The sequence below is a fragment of the Emydura macquarii genome, unplaced genomic scaffold (genome assembly GCF_026122565.2).
Source record: "Emydura macquarii macquarii isolate MOO-44397 ecotype Brisbane River unplaced genomic scaffold, CSIRO-AGI_Emac_v2 contig_18, whole genome shotgun sequence".
NCBI lineage: Eukaryota > Metazoa > Chordata > Testudines > Chelidae > Emydura > Emydura macquarii.
In genome coordinates, this window is record NW_027130155.1 from 2,431,964 (window position 1) to 2,453,669 (window position 21,706).

Here is a 21,706-nt window from a genome sequence, read left to right on the forward strand (position 1 = left end):
TCATGTAGTCTGTGGCCCATACCCTCAGTCAGGGCTGGGCCGGTCAGGCAGATAGTTTCTAGCCCTCTGCGGGGTGAGCAAACAGTTCAAAGCCCAGGCCCTCAGGCAGGGCGGGGCATACGGGGTAAATGGGCTGTAGCCCTAGGTAGAGCAAATAGTCTCTGACACTATGTGGGGTGATCACCCCAAGGTCAATCACCCCAAAGAGAGAAGGGGGACACAGACCCACCTGACTCCACTGCATCCCAGCCCAGGGCCCTGACAGTGATGGGGTGTCCTATCTGAGTTAGCAGGGCTCCAGCCAAAACACGCTGATTCAGTTATAGGCCATAACACAGCCAGACGGGTGTCTGGCTTCCCTGGGCTCCTCCCTTTCCTTGAAGTACCTTATCCCCTGAGTCACCCTCCGCCTCCTCAGGGTACACTGCTGGGGGAGGTTCCATAACCCTTCGGCCTCGTCAATTGGTGGCAGGTCCGGCAGCTCCTTGGGCCTGTCAGCGGACGGCAACTCCTCCAGGTCACAGGGCCCAGGTACTTCATCAGGTACACTGAGCTCAGGCAGCTCCAGCAGATCCTCGGGGCCCCAGCCAGTGGGCAACTCAGGCAGCTACTCTCGAGGGTAGTGATCCGACTCCACTCCCAGCACCCAGAGAAAGACATCCTTCTCCCTCAGCCGCTATCTCTCAAGTGAGCTGGAAGGCCCACCCTTTATACTTCCCCTTCCTGTCCCGTCCCTCTACTTCCGGTCAGGTGGAGGTGGACTTCCAGGTTCCGCCCCCCAGAGGCGGTTTGGCCCTCCCTCCCTGTCAATTTCTGAGGGAGGCCACATCTCCCAGCTGCTACAGACGCCATCAGTCATTTTTGTATCGACTGATTAAACTGATATTAGCTTAGTGATGTCAGTATTTATTGACCTAAGAGGTAAACACTGATCTGGAAGTTCAATAAATCTTAATAGTTTCTAACACAGTAATACATTTTGAAAGCCTGATCTGTGAGATGCTGGGAGCCTTCCACTATCACTGCTGGGAGTCCAGGGCACTCAGTACCTGAGAGATGGCTCAAAGCCTAAACATCTTTGTAACAATTATGGAAAGCTCAGGCTTTTCTGTTACAAGCTTTTAAAAACTAATGTTCACATGGAAATATGAAGTTTGTAGTCCAGAAAAAATACTTCTCTGTTATGCCAGGCTAATTGGTTAGTCTTGTTTCAGACCTCTGTATAGCTGACCCCTCAGGAGGTAAACAAAACAAAAACTTACTGACTCAGCATATGACTTCTCAGCCTGTCACAAGTCATTATTTTCATCTTATATGTAATAATCTACATTGATAAGACACTATGTAGGCCTCTGTAGACTGAGGCAGTACCGAACCACTTGTCTTTTTTACCAAATACATCACTGAGGCCTTTGCACCAGTTGGGGTCATGCATTATGAAGTCCACAATAAGAACTTTCTGCCCTGTCAGCATAAAATATATACTGTAGGAACACTGGGCTTTAATTTGGGCGGGGGAGTCGGGGGCACATTGCACAGTGAGACTTTTCTTTTAAGGGAAGTGCTATAAAAGACCCCTATACATTCCTTTAGCTCCTTGTGTCTATTTGTACTGCAGTAAATACCAAACGAATCAGTAATTGTCCACACACGTTAGTGTAATGCTAATACAGCCAAACTACTGCTGCACACATATTACCAATGTCAAGTTCAAACACACATGTACACCTTTTCCAGGGCAAGAAGAATGGCATTTTTACTTGGAATGTTATATTGTAAAGAGCCCTGTGTTATACATAACAGCATCTTTGCTGCCATGAAACAGTAAAAAATTAACCCTTAGCTCATTGGGAAGAAGTAGTGAGTTACATCCTGGCACTGACTTAATCCCCCAGTAATACAAAGTTCCAGGTGGAAAACTGCAACTATGGAATGTTTGTCACGCCTTCGTTTTCAGGAGACAAAGGATATCTCTTAAGAGGCAGACAAAAATAATATGCTGGAACTATCCACCCTAGCTTGGAAGGTTATTTTTTTCATTATCTGGGAACAGTTTGCAATGCAATGGCAGATGTTCAGATTTTCCATCACACTAATTATATTTCCAGTGTTAAACTCTTTTCAGCAAGTCACTCACAGAGTCCTTTTTTACTATACTATTAAAATTAATTTTGTGCTGTGCTGTGGAGATGAAAAACCACATACCTGCTAAGCATTATTGGATTCCGTTAGTTTGTATCAATATCAGTGTTTACAGGGCTTATTGCGGCTACAGTGGAAGGCTAAACTTAACTATCTGCAGTAATTAGAGACAGAAGACTAACAATAACTAGTCCTAATGTCGAAACTCCATTTCAAATAATTATAATAAAAGATTAGGATTTTTGATCAGGAAGGGAAATCGTCTCAATTTCTTCCTTAGCTGAACCTGGCCTCTTCCCCATATTACAAATACACAGTACCTTTCCATATCAGGATGCAGATTTTAAAGGCAAATGCTTATAAAACACTGCTAAATGCCAGATTTAGCAGATCTAGCATTGTACCTCAGAGCACAGCGCTTTTAAAATGAAAAGCAAGCCGCCTACCATTTTTTTTCTAATTAATACCTTTTAACTCTATATCACAGTAGCATTGGTTCCAGCTGCTACAATACAAAGACCACTTTTTCTGACATCAACTTTCTTCCTTCATGGAAAAAACTACAAATGGATTAGGATCCCACAACATAACCAGTGTGACAAAGTCAGGCTGGGCAGCTGTAAAAGTGGTACTATTTGAGTACCGGGACATGGTCAGGCACAAGCCTGCCCCCAGTTGAAAGCCCCTCCCCCAGCCCAAGGGGAAGAGCTCCTGAACCCAGGACTCAACTAATTACAGGGGACAATGAATGAAAAAACAGGGATCAGCGTGAAGGTCAAAGGGCTAAATGGAGGGAACCTGAAGGGGACACTGAGCCGAGAACCCTGGACAGCGTCCACTGCTCCTCAAAAGTAGCCAAGGAGTCAGAGGACACGGCTCAGAGGAACTCTGCTCGGAGATGTGATCGGACGGCAGAACGGGCTGTAAGAGTGGTGGAAAGCAGGTATATTAGCCCCAATGATAAAGGCCCCTTTCCCTATAAACTGAAAAGGAGTTACCTCAGGTCAATTAGGGACACCTGAGTCAAATTAAGGGCTGCCTGAGCACTTTAAAAACACCTCCTGTGGTGAGAGAGGTGAGACAAACTGCTGCAGGACTAATGGCAGTAGGGAGAAAGGCAGCTCCAGGGCAGATGGCTGCACTCCTCCCTACAGGGGAAACATACATAACAGACCACCTGTTTAGGGGAAGGACTGGCACCCCAGGGCACACACCCTCAGAGTGGGGAGTAGGAAAAAGTATTCCCCCTTTGTTTTCAGTTGGAATTAGTTTCCTCCCACCCCCCACCCCACTTTTGTTTGGCAGAAGGGGTATTCTTCAGGCCTGCCGCAGGCTTGTCTGGAGAATACTGGGAAATGAATCCCTAAGTGGGAAAATAAACACCATCCAGAGTCCCCCTGAACGAGAGGGGGCAGCACTGAGGCAGAGGAGGTGCTTTGCCACATGTCATTAAATTAAAGGTCCAGTTGTCATCTCTGACAAATGAGGCAAATCACCATTTATCTTGTAAAACCAGATGTGAAGGATTTTAAGTAAAAAATGTGACCCTAGCAAGATTGGAAGTCAACGTCTTTGATAAATGCAGCAGACGCTTTGGGCCTGCTCCAGCTCCTATTAATGTCAATGGCATGATGCCCCCTGCCTTCAATGGCTAGTGGAGCCAGCTGTTTATGAACTAGACAATACCGTTTATTGGGTGAAAACTGTCTGAGTTTGCAGGAGTTACAAAAAAAATCACACGCGTGGTCCCATGTTGTTCCCTTAAAAACATAACGAGAATCCCAAGAAATTAATAAATGAGCAGGTTGCACATTGTTGCTTCTTTAGGCAGAGCACATTGCACCTGAGGAGCCCCTTGTAGCCCTCCATTACCCCCCAATATTGCCCTGTGTGCCACCCTCCCATTCCCCTGCATTACTGGGAACCCCAATACCCCTCCTCATTTCCCTCTATGCCAGGGGCTTTATGGGCCCCATGTCCCCTCCCCCACATACCAGGGTTCCCGCATTCTCTTCCCCATGCCAAGGACTCTGTGTGCCTCCCAATGGCCTCCATTTCCCCCATGCCAACTTCCTTCATTCACTCCACCATGCCAGGGGGTCTGTGTGGCCACCCACCCCCCATTCCATCTGCACACAACCCTTTCTACCTACCATTCTTATCTGCTGGTTCATTGATCTATAGAGAGCTACTGAGGTAGTTGAAGCTGATAGCTCTGCTGATTAAATGTCAGGGGCTCCACATATTCCCCCCATCCCTCTTTTGAGTTGAAACAAAATCAACAGGATTCTGCCTTTTGGTGCCTAGCTCATTCCCCTAAATGTTGAAATTCACTGGATGCAGTGTTCAAAGTTATCATATTACAGACAGCGAAATGCTGTCATGTTGTGAAAGACCTCACTTGGCTTGGACAAAAATAAAAAATGTGGCCAATAAGGACAAATACCAAGATCTACACCTATTAAAAAAATGCATGCAAAGCAGCCATTTACTGGCCCTGATCATCAGGTTTCGCTGAACTGTGTTTGGTACAGGACTTGGGCTTTGGAGAGGGTGCTATATGCCAGTTCAGTGCGTCCGACTCATGAGGCTGCTGGGGGGGGGAGGGGGGGCTGGTTTAGCCTCTGCTCTAAGTTTCATTATGCTGTCATTAGCTGCTTCAGAGGCAGATGCAAGAACCCTGCAGTAGGCAGTTATAGGATATCTTGCATAAAGGGAAGGTTTTTTTCTAACCCATCCTAGAGAAAGATTGGTTTATGCCCTGAAGCATGAGGAACTAGACATCCCTTCAAAAGCGCATTTATTTATTTTCAATATTCCATTTTGTATGATACATAATAGTATAAGGCACAGTCTTCAGCCAAATCTGCTTCAGAAATGCTATCATTTTTAACAGCAGTATTACCTTCAGCTGACAACACAGTTCACTGATGTAATCAGGGCCCTTACAATGTATTTTCAGTGCTACCCCCTGTTGGGTAGCCCAGTAAAAGAAATGCATTGGCTATTAAATTTTTTTACTTCTTTGTTCAACTCTGTGAAATGAATTTAGATCTTGTCACGTTCTCTTTAAAACCTCAGCATCAATGAGCAGGGTTTCCTGACATAAATGCATTTTGTTTTATTGCTTAGCAGCATGTTCTGGATTTCTGTGAGGTAAGGACAGAAAGGGAAGCAAGGGACTCTGTTCCTGATCAGCTCCTTGATCTGTGATTTACGTGCTTCCTCAGTGCTAATTACCTTACTCCAATGATTGTTCTCATTATATGCTGGTCTTTCGTACTTTACATTTTATGACTTGGCAGCTCATAGTCTTTGATGCTACATCTATTTTACAGCGTGGCATATGATCACCAAAATCCAGGCCCAGATCCCGTACTATGATTCTGTCCCTTTTGCATGGCTCCAGAAGCACAAAGGGGATGGACAGCTGTGCTAACATGGGACCTAGGGATTCCCCTGATGTAGTGGAATCTCCAAGGAACATAAAAGTAGCCTAGGTAGCTCTATACCTAGTCTCCCTTCCCTCTCACAACTGAACATGAGGGTGTGCTCAGAGCTCACTGCACTCTGGTGATCCTTGGCTGGTGAAGTAGTCCAGAGGGGGAACGTAAACCAGCATAATTTACAGCAGCCCTCAGTCTTCCTGTTTAGTCCCCGATTCAGGGAAATGAAAAGGTGGCCTCTTCTGCCACTCCTCAGGACCTGCACCCAGCAGAGCTCATTTGGCCATGGGGATCTACCCTTCCTGTTTATAACTGAGACGTGTGTCAGAACTAATCATACTGTTCCTTGGCAGGCAAAACTCTCCCTGAGGTCAATGGGCGTTTTGCCTGCGTAAAAGACTTCAGGATCTGGTCCATATGTGAGTCACACTGTAACTAAATCATTCCAATATAATAGTAGGTGAAAGAGTGGCCTTCAGAATATGAAATTATATTTCATATACTCTGCATTCAGAGTTAGGAAACAGAAGTGGGATTTATAGATGCGCTCAGCATTGGCCTAATTCTAGCTCTATTTTCCTTCTCCAGGCCTGAAGAATAGCTCTGTGAAGCTCAAAATCTTGTCCCTTCCACCAACAGAAGTTGGTCCAATAAAAGATATTACCCCACCCACCTTGTCTCTCATCGAATACTACAATGATTTTAGAACACTGTGATCGTTTCATGACCAGGAAATCAAGCGTTCAAGATCCAGTGTGTGATTACAAAAGTATCTCATGGCTAGCACTTGAAGTGTCCTGTGAAGAACAACAGAATAACTAGAGAGGAACAGTGTGTCCAGTTCCGAAGCTTTCGAAAGGATGGTGCAACCTCTCAGTCCTCTAGTTGTTGATACCGCTCTGAGAATCTCCAGTGTTTCCTCCTGTAATCTCCCTCCCATGAAGTTTTAGTTCACATCACAGCAACCAACATGAATCTGAGATTGAACAGAATTCTCCTAGGTAAATGTGAGTGACTGTCCCACAGCACTCAAAGGATTTGGTGGTCCGGGGAGTGAAATCTAAGACTACCACAGAGCACTAACCCAACCACATCAAACTAACACAGATGGCTTGGGTTTATTTATTTATTTTAAATGAGTATCCCTGTGGCATGTACCAGAAAAAAGCAGTTCCAAGTATCCAGTAGTAAAATGAAAATGTTAACTCTGTTGTGTAACAACTGAGTGCATGTCCGATGTACAAAGATAGGGATTACCTCAAACTAAAAAGAGGAGGCTCAACATAATGATGTTTGCTTGATGAAAATCAAAAGGTCACATCTTTTGGACTGAGGTGGTACTGAATCAGCTGGCTTTTTGATAGTAATGCATTACTGAAGCTTTCGTATAACTTGAGGTCCTGAGCTATGGAAAAAGTAACTTGAACAGTATATACTCTAGGAACACTGGGTTTTAATTTTGATACATAGTAAGTCATTTATCTTAAGGGAGGAAATTTAAAAGATCCCTAAGAAGACTTTTAGCACCTCATATGCCTCAATTAACATAGCTCCACTGACTAATTATACCAGTTGAGGTTCCAGCCACATCACTACTCCTTTGAGTTACTAGTACTATTCCTGTACTGGACTGGATACAGGACTTATACAGCAGTAGGTAGGAGGTTGCTTCCCTGTAGTATTTTGTCTATTATTTAGGGTCCAATTCTATCATCTTCTATCATGGTGAGTAGTACATTATTCCAAAAATAGTCAATCCCATTGGCTGGAATGGGACTACTTGCAAGCATGTTCCTACTCAATGAAAGGATGACAAAATCTGTTCCTTAATGCATGAGCTACATTTGTACAGCCCTAGCTAGCACTGGAATTAAGCTGGATAAAATTTGAAATATGAATACTAGGACTTGGTGGTGGTTTGGTGAAAATAATTCTGGAGCTTTGCAAATATTTGAATTATAGTTGTGCCAGATTGTGCTGAAAATACCTCTTGGAGGGGTTCTGTGTTTTCATTTGTATATTTCTTATCTTGAAATATATATAGCATTTAACTCAATTACATTGCTGAGCAAAAAATAAGCAACCATGATTGCCTTGTAAAATATAAATATATAAAAGATTTTAGCTTAATTTTAAATTGTTAAAAAAGTTAGAAATGTGCTAATTGCCAGGAAAGGTTAACTTACTGGTAATATTTTGCCCGTATGGTCCTCAACTAAGTGATCATATGATGCACTGAAATGGTTTTCATGGTTTATCAATGTAGTGTCCTTGACATTTTTACATATCAGAGCTGACTCAATTGTCTTCTTATAACTGCAGCTATTCTGTTCTTGGATTCATTCACAGGAGATGCTCTCCCCCTGGGAGGGTGTGGTGGAGTTAGAACTGGCAAACCCACTTTGCCACTGCTCTTGTGCTTATTGAAGGCTGATGCATTAGCAGCTCTCAAAATGACACACCGGCCTGGGGGTGTGATTCGCTTCCCAGAGTTTGGGCTCATAAGGCTCTTCTGTCCATGATTACTGACCAGTGCAGCACAGGAGGTTAGGCTGCCCTGACTGAGTGAACACTGTGGCAATGGGAAGTTTTCACTGAGCCTCTTCAGTTCCAATACTTGTTCTCTGGCTTGAGTCAAAGCTTCAGTTAGCTCATAGCGTTCCTCACACTCTCTACGCACCGTTTCCTGGAGAAGAGAGTTCTACAAATAGAAAGAAACACATATTTTATCAAACTCCATCCATCAAAAATGGACAGACACTGGGTGCTTACTGAACTCTTCAAACATAGGGCACTGGTGATCAGAGGGTATACGGTGACATACAGGGTCACTTGATACATTTATGACTAACCTACAATAAAATCAATCAGATCTTTCAGCTGTCTCTTCTACTCCTTTTCTATCTGATGTGTCAAAACCATTCCATTGTAGGTGGAAAACAATGAGGCATAGTCTGACCTGCTGACAAGTGAGGATTTGTTTTAGAAGGACCACATAAATCAAATCAGGTAGTTGGCTCAAAGACTTGTGGATGAGTTGGTGTGAATAGTTCAGATAGATAGCAGGAGAGAGATTGTATTTTCTTGCTAGGAGAATACTATTACATAGGAACTCAGTGGCTAAAATACAACTTTCATCTGTCATATCACAATCTGCTACCACTCTTGAAATCACGCTAAATGTTTTCTATAGTTCTACTTAGTCTGGACATTTCTGTTTTATTTGCAGTCTTTGCATAAGAGCTATTCTAAAAGATCATACATTCACCTCTGCTTGAAATTGTCAAGTACCAATTTACTGAAAGTTATTGAGCAATAATACTGTGGAACATCCAGTCTGCTGAAGCAGTAAGACATCTCAAGGAAGTGTATTTCATACAGTGAGTTATTAGAAAACACTTATTTTTTTTCCTCTCTGAACTTTCTTTAAAAAGACAGAACTACATATTTTTTACCTTTCCTATCACATTTCTATTACTTTCAAGTGTGACTGAATTAATGATTTTTTTACATGAAGCTCAGCCATTTACCCACCCTGATGTATACTGTGTAATTTCAATACCAGTGACCCATGGCTGTACAAAGTTTTAGATTTGGACTGAGTGAAATGGCAATTCACGGACCTCAAAACAACATCATTACTGGCAATTTGCTTTTACTGAAAGTTGCTCAAGAAGCAGCCCTTTAACATCACAACTTCACTCCTGCCTCCCCACTCTTCATTCTCACTGGGAGGAAAGGGAGAGGAGAGATGAATTATCACTGAGTTACAATCACAAATCTCCCCCCAAGAAGAGAAGAAGGGGATGTTTGTTTTTGGGACAGAGGGAAAAGGCAAGGCAGGGAAAGAAGGAGAAAGAAATAAGGAGATGAGGAATGATTACATTACTTCTCATGTCACGATCCAACCACCCAAAAGTGGGGTGTTCATAGAATTGTAGCAGAAGGAAGGGAAAGAGAGGTGAAGAGGAAAGTAAATGGAGGAAGGAAAGGAAGAAGGGAGGGGACAAGAAGAGAGGACTAAGGGTCAGGTGAAAAAGACAGGTCAATATGCCACCACTTAACAAAGATCGGTAAATAGTGTAGCAGTATAAAGAGGTGAGGAAAAGCAAAGAAGAGGGACGAAAGGGGGAGAAGAAAGTGAGAGAGGGAGATGCTCAGATGTTTCGATGCTGGGTGGAAGCTAGACAACTAGCACGAGGAAAAGGAGGAAAAAAGCAGCCCCATCTTACCTATCCTGAGATATCTGCCACTTATTATTAATACTACTACAAATAATAATCACTTATACTTGAGTACAGCTGGTCAATGATCTGATTGAAATCTTGGGTGTCTGAGAGCCTACACTGTAAACAATCAGATTGAAGTGGGTGCAGTTGAATGGAGCAACTCACTTTAGGCATAAAGGCCTGGAAAAAATGTGAGATGACTTTGACATTATGGGGAGGGGAGTAAATGGAAGAAACAGAGATAAAGATGTGGTCAGTGTTGGGTTCAGTCATTCTGAGGATTGAAGAGACCCTCAGTAGCTAAAATAAAATTCACAACAATACGATCAATTTGTTAACAAATAAATTTCAAGAATAAAGTAGGTAATGGAAGATTTAAAGGGTGAAATAGCAAACATATGATCAAGGATAAAAGTTGGCTACCCTGAAATGGCATAAAATGGGAAATAATCAAGAAAGTGTCAAACTTGACAGAAAACAGACCACCAAACTCGAAGTACAAGATTTCCAGTTGCAGTGTTCCAGCGCTAATCCTTCAGGCCCCATTTTCTCAGAAGCAAAAATGACCACGTTAGTTGTACAATTTTATAAAGGCTTAAGATTATGTGAAAAATGTCTGCAAGCCAGGCAAAGTGAGCCAAGTTTATCATATCACCATGCCTGGCATCCCCTGAGTATCATTCACAAAAGAAAAGCAAGAAAGGCTACATCTACACTGCAGTAAAAAACCAACAGGCTCCGAGACTCAGAGCCTGGATCACTTGACCCAGGCTCTTGGGGCTCAGGCTGTGTGGCTAAAAATTGCAGTGCAGACATTCAGGGTTGGATTGGAGCCTGGGGTCTGAAACCCTGTGATAAGGGAAGGTTTTCTGAGCCCAGGCTCCAGCCCAACTCCAAACATTTACACTGCAATTTTTAACCCTGCAGCCCGAGCCCAAGTTGGCTGACCTAGGCCAGCCACAGCTGTGCCACTGGTCTTATTGGAGTGTAGACATACCCAAAGAGACTGCTTACAGAGATGCATCAGCCAGAAGAAATATTGGACAGAAAAGAAAAAAATATTTGGAATTATTTGATGCAACAGAGGCAATGGCTGTTTGTGTGTATTTGCATTATTCAAGCTGGTTGCATCCTTCATTGTGAAGAAATTATCCAAAATTTTAGCTTTTTTTTCCTGTATGCAAAATAGTTGTGAACTGATTTCTGTGAATGGATTCTTTATTCATTATTGTTTGCTAAACAGTTTGGAGAAACATTTTTCAGTCTAGGGTGTGTTCATGAACTGTTCACTATGACTAGTCACAACTCATGTTGTGTGATTGGGCTAGTGAAATTAGGAGAAATTATTAACCTTTTCCTTATCAGAAAGAAATATCAGTCTAAGAACTAATTCATTTTGAAGAGTTTCATTTTTATTGTTTACAAGTTCCTTCTGCTACTAATTATTTTGGACATTCCAGTCTAGTCTCATCTACCATCACTGACTCCACTGACTTTTGACAGCATTTCTAACATAGCAGCATTGTTTTTTGTTTTTCCTATTATACTCCAAGCATTCAGTAACTGCTTATGATAGGAATATACAGCAACCTAATTCCTCTCCATGCTTTAAATCACTTTATGCACTCCCATATCCATAGTGTACATGTACAATTTTTTCTAATTAATTATGTCCAAAATGAATAAGATGGCTACATGGAATATTACTATAATGTTTTAAGTGCTCGTAATAGCCCATGTTTTCTATTTTGAAAAAATCCAGAGCTCCTTTAATTATACCTGCATATCTTGAGAGTGTTGTTAAACATGAGGTTGAAGGAGAGTCTTCAAGGACCTGAAAGGGATGAGTACTCGTGTAATAATGCACTACTTGCAGGGCTTGCCTAATAGGGGTTTTCACACTATTTCAAAATGGGTTCATAAAATTTGCTTTTCATTTGATTTACAGATTATTCATTTTAAAAGACTTTTAAAATTAACACACTAGAGTTTCAGATTTCATTTTATTCTAAAAGTCTGCACTTTTTTTAGATTGATCTAAGTTGCATGTTTATAACTTAATAACACACTTATCAACTAAGTAAATGTAGCAGGACATGTCTTTGGTCAAATTCCTACCTCCTCTTGAGCCTGACTCAAATTCTGAATCAGCTCTGCACGCTCCTGGGTTAATTTTTCCAGTTCATCTGACTTCTGTTTAATTTCTTTCCTCATGCCTTCTGAAAATGAATCACTGTCGTTCTGTTCCTTCTTCAGCTGACATTCAAGCTTAGTAACCAGCCTTTTAAGGCTTTGCATTTCTTCTTCCTTATCTCCATCTTTCTCTGTAAGTTTGAGCTGGGCTTCCTGGAGCTTGTTTTTAAGAATTTCAACTTCCATCCTTAGGCAATTGATGGCACTGGATATTAATTCAGGTATCTGTATGATAAATCTTACATTAGTTCACATGCAATGATTTCTTTGGTTATGTAGAATTTAATACCAAACAAAAGGAAGCTTGCAGGTAAATAAGAAAGTGAAGATGTATAGGACCTAACAAGTATAAACAAACAATACCACTACTTTGGACTTATATAATACCCTTTAAGGATGTCAAAGTGCTTTAAAAATGTAAGAAAACTCAGGCACAGAGAGATTAAGTGATTTGCCCAAGTTCAAACAGTGAAACTGCTAGAAATGGGAAAAAGTCTGCTGACTTCTAATTCCAACTTCAGCCTTTAGAGCAAGTAAATACTCTTTTTTAAAAAAGAACATACAGATACGCTGAAAATAAAACATATTTTATTTTCAACTGTTTAAAACACTGGCTTAACATAATATATTTGAAATAAACATAATAAAAATCTCTTCCTTGATTCTCCAAATGTCTCAAGGGTCATCCAAAACCTTTGGAAAACTATTTTCAGTTTTTACATGAATTTTGGAAAACTCAGATTTAGATGATTAGGATTCAGATAACTGGTGGTTTACATGGCTAGAAAAATACCTGAAAAGAGAAAGGAATAGAAAATTGTACTGAATGAAAGAAATTAACATAGATAATGGGAGAACTAATGGACTTAACACATGGCTTCATCCAGTAAGCACTAAGCTCAGCTGAGGAGGGAGAAACCACTGGAGGATAGCTCTATGCCAGCCCAGTATAGTTCAGAGCAGTCCAAGGGCTTTGATTTTACTTTTAGTTAAATAAATTATGTAAGAAATATAGTTTGATTTTTTGTTGTTGTTGAAAATTTCAGTTAGCTCATTGTATGATACTGTAAAGAAAATCGACATGTCAAAAAACTATAGCTAGGAGAAATTTAGGTCTGAGTAAGTGAAAAATATCTACAGTATAGCAGTTTTAACTGGAATAGCTATATGCAAAATGTGTTTGCTCTGTTTTATTTCAAATCACATGATGTACTTCAAGTACTAAAACAGGCAGAAAGTGTAAATGGCATGCTAGTAACCTGTCTAGATGATGAAACACAATATAAGGAAATTAGGTATTCCCCCTCACTCCCTTCTATCTACTGTTGCAACACCAACTTCCTTTCAATTGCTACAAACCTTCATCTGTAGTTCCTCTCGATCTTTCTGATATTTTGATATTAATTCTTGGTGCTTTTGTCTTTCAATATCTAGTTCCATTCTAGCATTTTCCTTCAGTCTGAGAATCTCTTCTGTGTGTTGTGCTTGGTGTTTAGCGAGACCAATTTCCATCTAGATAAGAAAATGCACTCAGAATATTGTAAGTTATGTAAGGTTTAGCAGACTCAAATGGTTTGAAGTTCAAATTTAATTCAGATATGCTTCCAAAGTCTGGATGTTTACCCAATATGTATCTGAATTACTGGAACCACTAGAGTCTGGAAAATTGGCAGTGTTACCAGCTCTCCGCTTCCACTGATTTCACAACAATCTGAGGTCATTCAGCTCCCCACAAGTGGCAGACAGCATTTTGCAAGATCAGGACCCCAGAATGGCAAACTAATGAGAAATTCCCACAAAATGTTGACACTACTTTTTCTGGCCATAGACAGATATCAGAATTATTTCATTATGCCAATCCCCCGTAGAAAGAGTATCATTTACTTTGCATTATGTATACATTTGGATTTTTGGAAATGTGCATATCTATATACCTCATATACCTATATATCTCATGAACTATAGCAACAATTACACATTTTTACAAAGTAAATCAATTAGAAACTACAAATTCTTCCTTACTTAACTGACTCATCAAGACTATCAATAACCAAATCCCTAATTTCACATACATCATTCTAAATCAGCACCTTCTCAAAAGCCTGGGAAAACAGATAGGCCTTGCATTATGCTCTTAAGGTCAGCAGACAAAGGGGAAAGTCAATTCCTCAGCTGAAGCCACTTTGCCACCAGATTCTTCATATTAAAAACCAAGAAGCCGTTAGCTTGATAACCTCAGCTGATCTCACCTGCCATGGTATCAAATGAGGAGAGAAGTACTCTTTTATTGATAGACCATGTCTTAACAGGATAAAAACAACCTCTTGAATTACATATGAAAATGAATCAGAAGTGACTGAAGATGTTGCAGCTTAAGTCTAATTTGCTCCTGGGAATACGCACCACTAAACAAATGGTTGTCATATTCTGCACTATCTAATATTTCCTAGTGGTTTGGGGATGTGTTGAATAATCTTTCTAAATGTAATGAGATTAAATGAAGTGCGGAGGAAGGGCACAGATCAAGATGGTTGGATCAAAATATTACTTTTCTGTACTCAAAAAAAAAAAAAAAAAAGAGAAACCCACTGCGGTAATGCTACATTATATAACCCTTAGTTGGGTTAACAAGAAGGAATACTTTACCAGCAAGGCTTAATCCTGCAGGTAAACCTCTGTTCATTGTATTATTATTTTTTATGGTTGAAAACCAATACACAAAAAACCATTTACTTACCTGTGAAGTAACTGCTGTTCTTCAATATGTGTATGTGCGCCCAATGGGCTCTCAAACAACAACCTTTCCTATCAGTACCAGTAAGTGTCGCATGCACTCCCAGTTGTCCTTGTGCATTGAGCCAAAGGTATAAAAGGGCATGGCTATCACCTCTCTATTCCTTCACATGGCCAGAATCTAATACCTAACGCAGCAGGGAAGATGGGAGATGTGCACAACCTACCTCAAAAAACAACAGTTACTCTACAGTTAAGTGACCATTTTTTCTTCTTCAACTGATTGTGCACGTATAGATTCCACTGCAGATGATTCACCAGCCATTTCCGAACAGGTGGTGGGACTTCACATTATCTAAAGAGAGACTAACACTGACTTGCTGAAGTTGGCATCATCTCAGGAAGCTTGAGTAGCAGAGTAGTGTCTGGAGAAGGTACGTACACACAACCATGTTGCTGCTTTGCAAATGCACTTATATATCTATGTTTCCTATTTACTGTATCATTCTACCTTGCATCTGACGAAGTGAGCTGAGTCTCACGAAAGCTTATGCCTACAAAAATTAAATTTGTTAGTCTTTAAAGTGCCACAGAACTCTTGTTGTTTTTGCTGTATAGAGACTAACACGGTTACCCCCCTGGACAATTCCACTACAGGGATGTTGCTCAAAAAGGCCGATGAAGCAGAATGAGCCCTAGTGGATTGAGCTGTTATCCTTGGTGGAGGACAGACCTTTGCCAACTTGAAAGTAGCAAAGCCTGATAGTCAGAAATCCAACATGAAATACACTGACCTGGAAGAGGTTGCCCTTTAATCCTCTCACCATAGGATACAAAGAGTTTGAGAGAGGATCTGAAAGACGTGCAGTACAGGTAAAATGCCAGAGCCCCTCGAACATCCAATTTACAAAGCTTTTCTTCAGCCTTGAGGAATGAGGCTTTGGAAAGAACACTGGAAGATGAATAGTGTGGTTGAGATACAATGCTGATACCACCTTAAGCATTAACTGAGCATGCAGACTAAGAGAGACCTTGTCTTTCTGGAATAATGTGAAAGGAGAATCAGCTAAAAGTGCCTGTAGCTCTGAAACCCTCATTGCAGAGGCAATTGGTACCAGAAACATTGTTTTAATTGATAACAGGGGCAGAGATGCTGTTACCAAAGATTCAAAGGGGAACACATCAAGCAAGACAATACTTAATTCAGGTCCCATGAAAATAGTGGATCAGATACAGGAAAGTACAAATGAATAAGTCCCTTTAAAAATCTGGATACCAAGGGAAGCGAAAAGATAGAAAACCATCCACTGGTGGATGTACTGCAGAGATGGATACTAGATGGTTTCTCACTAAACTGACAGAGAGACCAGAGGATTTCAGATATAACAGATGGTATAATATATGTCTAGTTTCTGTGTTATTTGGTGATAATTGGCGAAATTCCGCCTCGATTGAAAATCGTTTCCATGTTGTTGCATGTGTGGCTCTGGTGGAAATTTTTCTGCTGCTCACCAAAATGGCCTGGACATCTTGGAAGCAAACTGTCTCCGCATTGTTTAACCACAGATCATAGATGCTGTGGTGTACAGAGATTGTAGGTTGGGATGCAGAGACTTGCCTTGGTTTTGAGACAAAGGATCCTTGACCAGGGTTAGAGCTATGGATGGTTGAATTGACAGTTGATGTAGGTCTGTAGCCAGTACTGCTTTGGCCAGGCAGGCGCAAAGAGGATTAAAGTTGGCTTGCCTCTTTTTAGCTTCCTGATCATCCTCTGAATCAGAGAGTCTGAAACAAACATGTGCAGCAGATTGCTAAACCAGAGAAGAAAAGCACTGGATCATGGAAGCCGGACTGTGACCTGTGCTGGAGAAGAATCTCCTGCATTTGTTATTCAGCCTGGTTGCAAAGAGGTTTATTATCCCCACTGATGGAAGATCTGCTGCAGAATGTCTCTTAATGACCACTCATGATGGTCTATTAAGTGCCTGCTGGGGGAATCCAAAATAGCGTTCCTCAACCCTAGAAGGTAAAGTAAAAATAAATGTCTGTGCAAAAACTGCAAAAGCATCTAAAACAGGTATATCTGTGTAAAAAGATTTGGGAAAATCAGAAGAAAAGCATAGCTTATGTTATAAATGATTTGTCCCTATTACACTGTAAATAAACTATATTTATTTGTGTATAAATTAGGTTACTAAAAACAAGAAAAATGTAACAACAACAATTTTATCATGTTAACTAACTTAAGCTGTTTAAGGGCACATCCCTCAGACCAAAGGCAAGAAGATATCAGTGCACAGAGAAGAAACGCCCAGGCAACAGAAAATGACTGTCATCTAAACTTCAGTCTTTTGTATATGGACAACTAAGTATGTCAATCAACTACAAAGACACTATAAAAACCACTAGGTAGGCCAGGTCTAACAGTTATTTAAACTGTATATTATTAAGAAAAGTTTCATGTATATACCTGTAGTATTAAGTCTTTCTCATTGAAATATGGCTAAATTTGGTTATTGTGTAAAAGCAAATGCACCATTACTGTATACACCTTTGTTAATTACTATAATAGCATCTTATCAGGAATGTACATGCACAAGACTCGAGGACTAAGCAAAAGACTATTCTGCAGTCTGATATCTTTCAAAACAGGAGACTAAAATCTAATAGAATTATTGGTTATATTTCAAGATCTTCTGAATCTGAATATCTATTTGGAATAAGAGTAACGTAAAATAAATATATATTTATTTTATGCATTAATTATTTTGACCCACAGGCAGCGGAAAATGTCTCTAAACTTTTAATACAAGATGTTGAGGGCCTGGTTACTGAGAAATGGTACTCCATTTACAATATGCATGACATTGCTAAACTGCCTTGTTTGTGCAAGCTCATAACTTTCTGGACAGTAGTGTCCATTGAGTTTGCATGAGCACCCCTATCTACATCCTTATGTATCTCCACGTCCACTAAATCAAGAATCTCTTGTAAGTCTCTGAAATATTGGAAAATAAGGGTGGGTTAAGAAAACGAATCCATGCAGGTAATCATCACAGAGCCGCAGTTACTATGGTATGTAGCCATTATTTCTTCTCCGAACATTGCTTGCACAGATCCCCACTGAAGATGTTTAACAAGCAGCCTCGTTTTTCCCCCCTCTTCAGATCACCTTTTAAATTGTACTAATAAATAATCATAGATACAACACCCTGTTGAGATGAAGGAGGCAGCTCACATCTCTCAGAGCTGTTGTTTCATTCTGTCTGCAGATTTAGATAACAACATTAGATTGGTGGCCTGCATTCAGATTAACTTCACAACAAAAAGAACAGAAACATAGGCACCCACATTTGAGAATTATGGCCTAAAATTAACTATCTAAATCCATAATTAGGCACCTAAACAAGTGGCCTGATTTACAGCAGTGCTGAGTAGCCACAGTTCTCAGTTATTCCATAGGAGAGGTCCAGGTGCAGCAGAACTTCTTAGAATCAGACCACTTATTTAGCTGCCTAAATTTGAAAATTTGTTCATAATTTCTTTAAATGTAAGTTTGGCATCTGAAGGAAACTTTAGATAAACCAAAATTTGTGACAAATACCCTAAATCTATGTACTAACATGATCTTTCTGAATGGCATAGTTCTAATGGACCTTCTTGTAATTTATTAAATAATTATACAAATTACATTAAACATGCACAATAGTATGTTAACTTCTTAATCCTAAAAATATTGCATAAACCATCAGCTTTGAAGACTGCTCTTTCCTATAATTGTCTAATTTCATGTGCTAAATGTTGATCAAAAACACTAAACACTTTTTTTGGGAAGGTGGTGGATATAGGCCTCTTTTCTAACAAAAAACTCAAGTCAATGTTTTAATTTTTATTTTAACCAAATTGTTAAAAAATCTGTAATTGCCCATGAAACCTATATCCAGTGTTAGCCTGGAGGCAGTGTATACTGAAGTACTACTATAAGATCCTAAAAGTAGAAGTTTATATCATTATTACTATTATTATTATTATAAAATCATGAGACAGCTTTAAATGGGGCATTACAAATATATCAAATACTAATTTCCAGTTTATTAGATCTTAAAACTAAGAGTTTTAGGATTTGATTAACAGAAAAATCATATCATAAGGATTAATTACAGCAGGTTAATCCTAGAATCAGGCCGGTTCTAGTTTACTTGATTAGAAATTGAAATGACAATCAACATTATACTCTTAGAAATAAATTTAACAATTAAAATGCACTTTAATTTGCATTTTTTACATTTAAGTAGCAGTTGAAATTAACTGATACCCATAATAATGAGTAAACTGGCAATTGCTTTTCAAAGTTCTTATTCTAAGTGCATAACAACTATTGAGTCTCTTTAATTATTTGTATACCCAAAAGCCATTAAATATCAAAACAAGAATTTAAACAAATTTTTTAAAGCTTTTTTTCGTTTAAGTTTCTGAAGTTTTTTCAAACGTGGATTTAAAGCATTTTTTTTTAAATAAGAATACTTTTTGCCTATGCAATGGCACAATGACCCAAGAAAAAGATGACAATGTCACATTAGTGATTTTTTTCATCTGATGAGAGCATTTTTAGCGCACTTGACGTTCATCACATTTTAATGGCTATGTTAGCAAAGATATAATTGCTCTCTCTTATTTGTACTAGTCTTTTACCTAGTTATGTAAAGCTGCACAACAGATTCTGAAAACTGTGTGACCTCATACTAAAATTATATCCTGTACTGCAGAAGTTAAGAAGTTTTAAGAGAGACATAAGAGATTATTATTAATAGCCCAAAAACTTGGTTGAGACTAAAAGGAATTCACAAATATAGCTCACATATTGAACCAAAAAAGAAAATTTTAGTTACAAAAGAGTTTAATGCTTGAGTCAGAAAATTCAAAGTTATTGTTCAACAGTGCCCCTCTTTCCCATTTTCTCCCTTAACTAATTGTGACAATTCTTTGCCTGGAATACCTTTTTGTGTGTGTAAAGGTGTGCTGGTAAAAATATGGGTTTGGATATTAACAGGGGCTTAAGATAGTTAGTCATCCAAATCCCACTGAAAGTCAGTTCTCTTAGCACCTTTGAAAATTCCAGTCATGGTCTCCAGTTCTCCACAGCCTTGTGATCTGGGTCAGGGTTACAAAAGATTATACACTAGCCACAGGGCATGGTATCGTATCCACTGACTCCAGAGACTACTGCTAGAGAAGGGGTGATGAAGTAAGCATAGGACAAGCATGGGATGACTATTCTTATTTGTGAATTAGACCCCAATCCTGGTATGAGCTCTGCATGGACAGCTTAGTATATTATATGGTAGCACATACAGATCTTTTGAAAGGGTAGAGGCCAAAATCTAATTGACTGAACATGATATTTTTGAATGATTTAAATAACACAAATACGTTTTTGTAAATGTTGTACTTGACATATGTATTTAAAAAAAAATCAGATGGAAATACTCTCCCCATCTGGACTTATATACCAAGTATACATTTTTTAAAAAGGACTGAAAACTCTTGTCCAAGTATGTGGATTACAATAAATAGAACAAAGATGAAACTAGCACTAGTGCAGACATTTAAAATAAGTATCTGAAATTAAGGCATTTTGCTGATAAAAATTCCAGTGCACTTTTGCTGTTAGAACAAGTTTTGTGCTAGGTTGGTTGGGTTTCATCCCATGATATTTTTTTTAAGGTTCCCTAAAAAGTTTATCCTACCCCATGTGTTCAGAAGGGCATAGAAGTCAACTTATACTTTTTCTCACATCTGTCACAGGCAGAGGAAAGAAAATACACTCCCAAAAGATGCCATGGAAGTCTTCTCTCCCAAGAAAACAACATTATGTAAGAAGGTAAGGATGCTGCAGAGGTCAGTGTGTCTCAAAAGACCTGCTGGAGAAAAAAGGATTGGTGGGTATAGATGGCCATGATGCTGACTTAGGGCTGCTTATCTGAACCAAACTTAAAAACTTTTGAGGTTTCCCCATACCTATTTTAATGCATTTTTTCCAGTATTGAGGCTGGCTTAGTATGTATTTTATATGCTCTTTTGCAATGAGGAAGCTGGTTTATTGAGTGTTTTATATATGTAGAGAGGCTGATTTACTGCATGCCCTTCAGGTAGTTCCACTATGCTGGGATGTCCATGTTTGTTTATGTATTTTACTGCCTTTCTGGCCTTTCAAGTAGGCCACGAGGAAAGTATTATTTCAATTGGGATGTCACATTTGAACTGGAGAAACTTGGAAAATGTGAAAATTGTATTTGGCTGATAACTTTATATATAACATTTTCCTAGTCATGTGTAGGTAGAAGCAGACCATTTTTCCTCTTTCCTTTTCATTTCCATTATTTTAGATGTATGTACTTCACATACAGCATGGTCTGTAACAGAACCGAATCTCTGAATCATTGCAGTACCCAACTTATCTGCTGCTGCTCCTGTCTGAGATTATTTTATTAAGCTTTCAATTCCTATTCTTAAATCCCATGACTTTTTTTGTGTGGAACACAAGTCAGCATCAGTAATGCTAGGACTATACATAAACTTTGGAAAGGGATCCAGCTTGTTAGAAGAGGTGCCTCATTTTGCCTCTTCATGCTGTCGTTCATACGCCACATGCACCTGCTGGCTTTTTGCATAGGCAGTTCCATTCTCTTGGTGCAGCACAGGTTTGGGGAGCATAAGCAGAGTCGAGTACACCTCTTTGTGTATGCCGTTGAGTTACTTTCACAATGCCATAGCCCATATACAAACATGCCCCAGAACCATCACTGTTCTCTTTCCCACAGTCTGTGTGTGTTTGTGTGTGTGGCATACATCAGAAAGTCTGTTCCTCTTCCAAAGTAATTTATCACCAAACTAACTCAGAGTTTGGGGATAAATTACTTTGGAAGAGGAACAGGCTTTGTTCAGGGTGATTAGAAAAATGGG

General features: G+C 39.7%; 1 protein-coding gene across 2 annotated transcripts in view; it reads right to left on the bottom strand.

The window, feature by feature from the left end:
* Positions 1–5,125: 5,125 nt before the first annotated feature.
* The window catches only part of LEKR1 (leucine, glutamate and lysine rich 1), a 99,370-nt gene continuing 82,789 nt past the window's right edge, over positions 5,126–21,706 (bottom strand). For both annotated transcript variants that reach the window (XM_067548018.1, XM_067548108.1), the window contains 3 exons: positions 13,370–13,522; positions 11,936–12,235; positions 5,126–8,289 (listed from right to left, as the gene is read on the bottom strand). In XM_067548018.1, the coding sequence (XP_067404119.1) occupies positions 7,876–8,289; positions 11,936–12,235; positions 13,370–13,522 (867 nt within the window). In that variant the 3' untranslated portion in view covers positions 5,126–7,875. The remainder of the gene's footprint in view (positions 8,290–11,935; positions 12,236–13,369; positions 13,523–21,706) is intronic.